Source organism: Oratosquilla oratoria, chromosome 20 (assembly GCF_046742065.1).
Source record: "Oratosquilla oratoria isolate Oo_2021 chromosome 20, ASM4674206v1, whole genome shotgun sequence".
Lineage (NCBI taxonomy): Eukaryota > Metazoa > Arthropoda > Malacostraca > Stomatopoda > Squillidae > Oratosquilla > Oratosquilla oratoria.
The window spans coordinates 25,201,933-25,211,614 of NC_134796.1; the positions used below are offsets into that span (position 1 = coordinate 25,201,933).

Below are 9,682 nucleotides of genomic sequence, written 5' to 3' on the forward strand. Positions count from 1 at the left end.
ACACAGTACATCCACAGCGAGGCCGCTTCATTTAATCGGCGACCCCCCCCCCTCTCCGTCCCCCTTTGCATATAAGGCGAGGACGGGGAGAAATCCCTTCGGGCTGCGTCAAAATTTACTCACACATACTACCCCACCCCCCACTTCCCCGCCCATTCCTCCTCATGCAGTCACAACATCATCCATATACAACCATTCTCCACTCACCTCTGTCTTCCGTCCTCTCCCTTCCTTCCTCAACAGACATTCCCCTCTTCCCCAAAGCCCCCTTCACCCCATCCATCCACCTCATCCTAGGACGTCCCCTCATGTTCACTCCCTCCACATCTGCCTTCCATACCTCTTTTACTAGTCTTTCTTCACTCATTCTTTCCATGTGTCCAAACCATCCTAATATTCTTTCATCAACCCTATCTCCCAAATCCTTTTTCACCCCTGTTCTCCTCCTCACCTCCTCATTTCTCACTCTATCTAGCCTAGTAACCCCCACCATACTTCTCAGACACCTCATCTCAAACACATTCAAACTCCTTCTCTCTTCTTCTCTTATGTTCCACGTTTCTGCCCCATACAGTGCTGTTGGCACAATCACTCCTTCATACAGTCTCCTCTTAGCATCCATTCCCAAATGTCTATTCCCAAATGTGCAAGTGTAGCAGGAAAAGGTGGAGTGAAGGTGGAGGTAGAATGTAGATTGAGAGAAGCGAGTAAATGCCTTGGTGGTTTAAAGAGTGTAATGAGGAATAGACATTTGGGAATGGATGCGAACTGCTAAAATACATACCATAAAATAGTATGGCATAGTTGACTAGAACATGAAATCAGCTGATTTTCTTACTTATCGGGGCAACAATAGTTCCAATACTGTATCTACCATTAGGCAGCGTCTTGAATCCTACAATTGTTTTGGATTATGATCTGTTTACTGAAGTTTTGTAGATTTTCTCATTAACATTCACTTGTATCTGTAATATTTGCCCCCATGCCTCCTAAGAAAAGTCCTAGTGAAATTGCTAAGCATCATGGTATTTCGCTGGAGGATAAAATGGCAATGATAAAATGTCTACAATATAAACATCAAGATATTGTATGTACTGCATTGGTAAATAAAAAATACTTTATTTTATTTTTCACTTATTACAAAATGATTGTAACCTTAAAATATTTTTTATTTGTTTTTTGTTTTGTTTTACTGTATGTTATTGACTGCATTTATAAAGTACATCACCGCGAATTAGCTTTTAATGATGTAAACATCACCAAATTGTACGCATTGGTAAATTTAATTACAGGTAATTTTTTTTTTTTTTTTTTTTTTTTTTTTTTTTAATTTAAAATAGGTTTTTATTAACCTTATCTTATCGAAAATGCATTCATAAGTAAAATACAGTACTGGGGAATGGCTATTAGCAGTTTAGCCTAGGCTACACCAGGCCTACCTAGCCTACATATAAGCAAATTCAACTTATGTCGTTTTTCAACTTACGTCGTGTCTCCTGGAACCAATTAATGGCTTAAGGTGAGGTGTACCTGTATTATTAATATTTTTTCTCCTTTGTATTCCTGGACAGACTAGGGCGAGCTTTGGTGTCAATGGGTACAAATCCACGCAGTAACATGGGCCTAGCTGTCGTCAACCCTGGGGTTGCCAACCTTCCACCTACCGTCCGCACAGACCTGGCCAATAAGTGAGTTTTTATTTACTATATATATATATATATATATATATATATATATATTGTATATGTATATATATATATATATATACACACACAGTGCCTCTATGCATGTCGTCCTTATATACACATAATTCTATTTACACAGTCAAATTATGGGGGAAATCTTGTTGCTATTTACACAGAAATTTACTATTTTTGCTGCCATCTTGCTGATGTCATCATTCATGCGCTGTGTTGTCTCTTCCTGCCATCTTTGTTGTGTGCACAAGAGAAGAAACAAGGATTCACATATTGGTTACAAGATAGGATGAGAGAATCATATGAGAGGTACAAAGAAAAGAGAAGTAAAGCATAAGATAAAGGAGGCAAAGAGGAGAGCAGGTGTGAAATGGGGTAAGAATATGACAGAATTTTTTTAAAGTAATAAAAAGATGTTTTAGAAGGAAATTAAGAGAGGAAGAGGAGGCAAATCAAGTAGAGAAGAAAAGGTAAAAGGTGCAGATGGAGAGATGGTAATGGAAGAGATGGCAGTAAGAGGAAGATGGGCATAGTATTTTAGGGAATTGCTAAATGTGAAGGAAGATATAGAGGGAAAGGTAGTTGCAGTGGGAACCGCTAAGAAAATGACAGTGGTAAATGAGGAAAATGGAGGACTCCATTTCCAGACCTTGTCCAGGTCTATCTGTAGCAATTCACAATCTTTTTCCATACTATATATGGGGCAGAAACATAGAACATAAGAGAGGAGTTTGAATGTGTTTGAGATGAAATGTCAGAGAAGTATGTAAGGGGTTACTAGGTTGGATAGAGTGAGAAATGAGGTGAGGAGGAGAGCTGGGTTGGAGAGGGAGTTGGGAGATAAGGTTGATGATAGAGTGTTGGGATGGTTTGGACACATGGAAAGAATGAATAAAGATTAGTAAATGAGGTGTGGAAGGCAGAGGTGGATGGAGTGAACATGAGGGGGCAATCTAGGATGAGATGCATGGATGGGGTAAAAGGGGCATTGGGGAAGAGGGGAATGTCTGTTGAGAAAGGAAGGGAGAAGACAGAAGATATAGTTGAGTGAAGAATGGTTGTGTATGGATGATATTGTGATTCTTGGAAGGGAGTGGGCAGGGGATGGGGGTTGAGGGAGTAGGAGTGAATGATATTTTGATGGAGCTTGAAGGGATTTCTCCCTGTCTTCTCCATTTCTGCATGAGGGGACAGAGAGGGTGGGGGCACCGATTAAATGAAGCAGCCTTACTTTGGATGTGCTGTGTCTTGCTACATTGCTTCTGACCCAGGGCAGTGGACAAGATGCATGGATGACCCATCATCCAGGAGGAGCCAAGATAAGAGGGAGGGAGGGTGGTGAATGGGAGTGGAGTATGTAGGGATGGAATGGGTGGAAGTGGATTTTATGCCCTTGTTTTTTGACTACCTCCCTTGTTAGGGGGAAAAAGCCATTGGTATATGTATGTTTTTTTGTCATTTTGTTCCTTCCATCATGTCATTGACATAGACAAAAGAAATTGTTGGTGTCCATATTGACATCTTATCCTTTACTACTGTCCTCGTGTATCTTTCCTTCAATTTTTTTTTTTCATCAATTCTAGTAGTTTCCCTCTCAGTCCTCCAGCGTGCTCCAATTTTCACATAAGTCGACTGTGAGGTACTTTATCAAAAGCCTTCTCTAAGTTGAGGTACACACAGTCCACCCACCCCTCTCTCTCTTGCAGCACATCAGCCACTCTCAAGCAATAGCTTAAAAGGTTCAACACACACAAACTTCCATATCTGAAGCCAAACTGACTGTGTATCAAAATACTCATTGTGTGTATTTACCTAGTATTTACCTAGTCTTATCTTACGGGAAGGGGAGCTATGCTTGTGGTGTCCCGTCTCTGTACCTTGCCATGTCTAATTTGCTCTTAAATTCTTGTGTTCTTTTTGCACACACTATTGTTTTGTCGAGTTTTTTCCATACATCCACCACTGTGTGGGGAAAGCTGTTCTTTTTCAGGTTTCTTTTATAACTGTCCTTTTTGAGCTTCCTTCCATGTCCTCTTGTATTTCTCTTATCCCAATTTAGTAAGTCTTCTCTATCAAGGACTTCCATACCTCTCATGATTCTGTAGATGGTCAACAAGTCATCCCTTTCTCTTCTTTGTTCCAGTCTGCAATTCTAGTTTTGACAATCTGTCTTTATATGACATTTTTGATAGTGTTGGGGCCATCTTCGTAGTTGCTCTCTGGGTTCTCTCAATTTTCCTTGTATTTTCCTTACCATTTCTTCATCCAAGTAAGTAAAAGCCACTTTTGATCTTGGAAAGTTGTAGGTTTCCCTGACAATTTTGTTTATTGGTTTATCAGGGGATATCCTTTGTGATGATTGCTCCCAGGTCTTTTTCAGATCCCACTTTCTTTACTTCCTTTCCACCAATTTTATATTGTCCTGATATCCTTTTTTTTACTTTTTCCAAATTCCATTATGCTACATTTCTTAATGTTGAAGTTCACTTACCACTTCAGACTCCATCCCCAAACCCTCTTCAGAGCTCTCTGAAATGAATAACAAATCATTTCAGTACTCACTTTCAACAGTTTTGCATCATCTGTTTGTGTATGATTGAAAAATCTCCAAATTTTATTTTGAATTAAGTAAAGATGGAATAAATGTGCACAGATATAACAAGACAAATAAAAATATTATGATTGTTCACGGAGAGGAAAAATATGATGTGGCAGTTTGAAAGACAAAGGTAAAAAAAATGTTGGAAGAGGTAGGACATACATACATACATATACCAAGGCTTTTTCCCCCTTACAAGGGGGGTAGCCATAAAGAAAAAGGCATAAAATCATTCCCACCCATTCCATCCCTGAATACACTCCACACCCCTCCACCCTCCCTCTTATCTTAGCACCTCCTGAATGACGGGTCATCCCTGCACCTTGTCCACTGCCCTGGGTGAGAAGCAGTGTCGCAAGACACAGCACATCCACAGCAAGGCCGCTTCATTAAATCCCCATCCTCTCCGTCCCCCCATTGCATAAAAGGAGAGAACGGGGAGAAATCCCTTCAGGCTGGGTCAAATTTTGCTCACACATACTACCTCACCCCCCATCCACCCGCCCATTCCACCTCATGCAATCACAACATCATCCATATACCACCATTCTCCATTCACCCCTGTCTTCTGTCCTCTCCCGTCCTTCCTCAACAGACATTCCCCTCTTCCCCAAAGCCCCCTTCACCCCATCCATCCACCTCATCCTAGGACGTCCCCTCATGTTCACTCCCTCCACATCTGCCTTCCACACCTCTTTTACTAGTCTTTCTTCACTCATTCTTTCCATGTGTCCAAACCATCCTAATATTCTTTCATCAACCCTATCTCCCAGCTCCTTTTCCACCCCTGTTCTCCTCCTCACCTCCTCATTTCTCACTCTAGCCTAGTAACCCCCATCATACTTCTCAGACACCTCATCTCAAACACATTCAAACTCCTTCTCTCTTCTTCTCTTATGTTCCATGTTTCTGCCCCATACAGTGCTGTTGGCACAATCACTCCTTCATACAGTCTCCTCTTAGCATCCATTCCCAAATGTCTATTCCTCATTACACTCTTTAATCCACCAAGGCATTTACTCGCTTCTCTCAATCTACATTCTACCTCCACTTTCACTCCCCCTTTCCCTGCCACATTTGCACCCAAGTATCTAAAACTATCCACTTCCTCCAGTCGCTCTCCCTTAATGCTCACTTCCAGTCTACTGCCACTTTCACCCCTTGTACATCTCATCACCTTACTTTTACCCACATTTATCTTTAGCTTTCTTCTATCACATACTCTCCCAAACTCTGCCACCAACTTCCTCAATCCCTCCTCCGATCCTGCCACAAGCGCAGTGTCGTCCGCAAACAACAGCTGGCTCACCTCCCACTTTTCTCCATTTTCTTTAACCATCTCCAACCCCTTGCCCACTACCCTTGCATTTACCTCTCGCACTACCCCATCCATGTATAAGTTGAACAGCCAGGGTGACATAACGCATCCTTGACGAAGTCCCACCTTTACCTCGAACCACTCACTCTCTCCATTTCTAATCCTGACACAAGCTCTACTACTCTCATAAAAACTCTTGACAGCTCCCAGAAGCTTTCCTCCTATCCCGTATATCTGCATAACCTCCCACAGTGCCTTCCTGTCTACCCTATCATAAGCCTTTTCCAGATCCATAAAAGCCCAAATAACATCCTCCCCCTTTCCTATAGCTTTCTCACATATCTGTCTTACCACAAAGATCTGATCTACATAACCTCTACCTGTCCTAAATCCACACTGTTCCTCACCAATTACTCCTTCTATTCCTCTCCTAATCCTCTCAATCAAGATCCTCCCATAAGCCTTCCCAACTACACTCAAGCTAATCCCTCTGAAACTACTACATTCACACTTGTCCCCTTTTCCCTTGTAAAGAGGAACTATACAGGCACTCCTCCAGTCCTCCGGCACTCTACCCTCTCTCCAACAAACATTAAATAACCTCACCAACCAGTCCACCATCACTGTACCTCCCTTTTTCAGACATTCTGCATGGCATCCATCCAGACCAAGTGCCTTACATGCTTTCATCATCTTAACAACTGCCTTCACCTCATCCTTCCTTATTTCTCCTCCATTCTCCTCATTCATCACTCTCATTTTCTTTGCACTTCCCACTGCAGCAATCTTTCCTTCCCTATCCTCCTTCACATTTAGCAACTCCCTAAAATACTCTGCCCATCTTCCCCTTACTGCCTTCTCTTCCATTATCATCTCTCCATCTGCACCTTTTACCTTTTCTTCTCTACTTGATTCGCCTCCTCTTCCTCTCTTAATTTCTTTCCAAAACATCTTTTTATTACTTTCAAAATTTTCTGTCAAACTCTTACCCCACTTCACATCTGCTCTCCTCTTTGCAACCTTTACCTTTTGCTTTACTTCTCTTTTCTTTTCTTTGTACCTCTCATATGACTCCCTCGTCCTATTTTGTAACCAAACTGTGAAAGCTCGCTTCTTCTCTTCTACAACCTTCTTTGTTTCCTCATCTCACCATTCACTACCCTTTCTTCTATTTCCCCCTGTCCTTCTTGTTCCACACACCATCCTTGCACACTTTATGACTCCCTCCTTGAACCATCCCCATTCCTCCTCCACACCCAGCTCTACTCTACCCTTTACTCCCTCCCACTCCTCCTTCAGCTTCTTTCCATACTCCTTTTCCTTTTCCTTCTCATTCAAAGAGTTCACTCTAAGAACCTCCCTACCTTTTGTCCCTTTCCTCTTCCTCCAGGATAGGAACAATAGAAAATAGAAATATTGTTCCAGGTAAGAACAATAGAAAATATTAATGTAATTTTTCATTAATTCTAAAACAAGTTTGCCCTTATAACAGAGTCTTAGCTCTTCGAGAAGTCTATAGTTCTGTCTGGATGCGAAGTCTTCAAGCTCCAGGTCTCCAAGCAAGTCTTTTGGTGCTCACATCCCTCCTAGCAAGACTCTTACCTGATCAGCAGCAGCAGCAACTTTAGACTTGGAGAAATTGCAATAGTAAAATAATTCAAGTATTGAACAAGATGGGGTAACATCTACCTAGGTAACAAATAGGGAGGTTACAACTTCAAGAAATTAACATATACAACAAAAAAACAGTATGAATACAGCAGTTTTTATTGGGTTAATCTGGGCTGTTGTAAATGGAGTTGTAGAGATGTGTTTGGTTAAATATTGTGATGATAGTATTCTTCCTTGTTACTTTTTGAGTTCTAATCTTTGAATGCTATTTAATAGTAGAGTTGAGACAGTGGAATACAGTGATGATGTAGCTTTGAAGATATATTTGATGAGTGTAGTCAGAGATTGATATTCTGCTTAAGCATTTGAAGGTCTGTAGTTGATAGGTAATTTATATATTTTGGGATACAGTTGGTGAATTGCAGTCACCCTTCCAATGTATGATCAACCACCCTGGTGTACACCAAAAACTGAATAAAAGGGATATATTCAATTTAATGGTGACTTTACCAAGGTTCAGAGTAGACAAGCATGTGCCACTACTTGAGGAGAGGGTGTTGGGTATCACCAGTCATTATGTACAATGGTTGATAAATCAGATGCACAAGTACTACAAAACAACTATTACTGTTACATATATATGTCCAGCTTCTTGCCACCAGTGGAACCAGCCTTTGTATAAGATTATTGACATAAATGTCTAGCAGTGATTTAATTGCTTTAGAATTGAGTGCTGTTGATGATTGAAATCTATAGGTATGATTTGTGAGTACCATTGAAATGGTAGGATTTACGTATGAAAACAGTATGGGAGTATTTCTGTAGTAGTATTGAATTTAGGCAGCAGTATTGTTGGGTTAGAAATGAGTAAAACTGGGCACAGTTCTCTGATTTGTTTTGTTAGTGAAAATGGAGACCTTTTAAGATCATAAAATTTTCCTATATTAGAATTTTGAAATGCTCAGACCCATGATGGTGGTCCTGTAAAATGAATGTCAGAGAGAATCATCTCCCTACTCCTGTCTTCAGAACTCATCAATATCTTCACTTCCATTAGGAGGTGGAACCCTGAGGGGCTGACACTCTGTCTCTGAACCGAAGTCAAAATGTCTTGTTAATATCTTTGCATCTCCTTCATCAGTCAATATGTTGTCCCAGGCCTCTGGGTGGGACCATAAGTTACTCAAGGAAGATATATTGTGATGTTTTCTAGGGACTGTTAGTGTTGGGCCTATCATTCCATATAAGGGAATCTATTAGCTAGTAACTGATCTGTTTTTCTAACTGCTGTAAGTTACTGACATAGAAACAGTCTCATACAATACCAAAAACAGTCCAATATTTCTTTCTAGAGACTTTGGGAGCACCCAAGGACCATTGCCAGCCACTGTGGGTCTACATATTTCCAGTCAGTGAAATTCAAGGCAACAGTATTTGTTATTTTGAAATGCTTATTAATTTAACATAAATCAGCATTTATTTTACCATTTTTTATGTTTTAGATTTAAATATCATGATTACCCTACAAATTAATGAGTGTGATTCATAATTATGAGTTTTGTCATTCCATGCAAATAGGTTTATTACTTTTATCAAATGTATAGATTTTTTCACCGGTGCACGGTAATAATGGCACAGGTAAAAATGGCACGGTAAAAACAGCACAGGTAAAAACGGCACAGGTAAAAATGGCACAAATGAAAAAATAGGTAAAAATGGCACAAGTGAAAATCAGTTTTGAATCAAATATATTTTATTAATACCGTATTTTCCAGCTTAAAATGCGCATTGGGTTATAATGCGCACCCATGCACTTCGTTATCTCAGTACACAGATAGCGCACACCGACGTATAACACGCATACCCGATTGCCAACTGGCGAGAGAATTGAGAACCAATTTTAGTTCCACATCTCAACGCTCCATAGCGCTAGGCTTGGCAAAGATGGCCTACCCTAACCCAGTCATCATGGTCATGCCAGTCTTGGCCTGTTCCCAGTTCCCGTCATTCGGGATTCCCATCATCATGATCATACTAGTACATGTCATATCATGATCTTTATGCGAGATAGATTTAACTTTTTTCTATTTCAGCTATATTTATTACAACAACGATTATTTTAAATAAAAATTGTTCATTTGTCTTTCTTTTCTTTTCCCGGCTCCGTCTACATGGTCTATCATGTATGCATGTATGGGCTCTGCTTGCTTGCTGGCATATGGCTGGGGCGGCTGCATCTACTCCTCACTGCTCATCTACTATCATCCATCTGAGCATGTTTAGGGCGGGCATTTTTGGGTGCTTGGTCATGCTGGCCATGACATGACCAACATGACCAAAAAGGTCTAGGCACCTAGTGAGGTTTTGTGTATCCTCAACTCAACACGAACGGCCAACCTGAAGTGTATATGGGACCCCTGGCCTAGACTAGGGCGGGGGCTAGTAAAGGAAACAAAG

At 40.8% G+C, this 9,682-nt stretch overlaps 1 protein-coding gene across 3 annotated transcripts in view; it reads left to right on the plus strand.

The window, feature by feature from the left end:
• Positions 1–9,339, plus strand: part of LOC143036412 (uncharacterized) — a 362,560-nt gene extending 353,221 nt beyond the window's left edge. For 2 of the 3 annotated variants that reach the window (XM_076203749.1, XM_076203747.1), the window contains 2 exons: positions 1,572–1,688; positions 7,107–9,339. In XM_076203749.1, the coding sequence (XP_076059864.1) occupies positions 1,572–1,688; positions 7,107–7,242 (253 nt within the window). In that variant the 3' untranslated portion in view covers positions 7,243–9,339. The remainder of the gene's footprint in view (positions 1–1,571; positions 1,689–7,106) is intronic. The other variant, XM_076203748.1, reaches the window with a different exon arrangement.
• Positions 9,340–9,682: the final 343 nt, after the last annotated feature.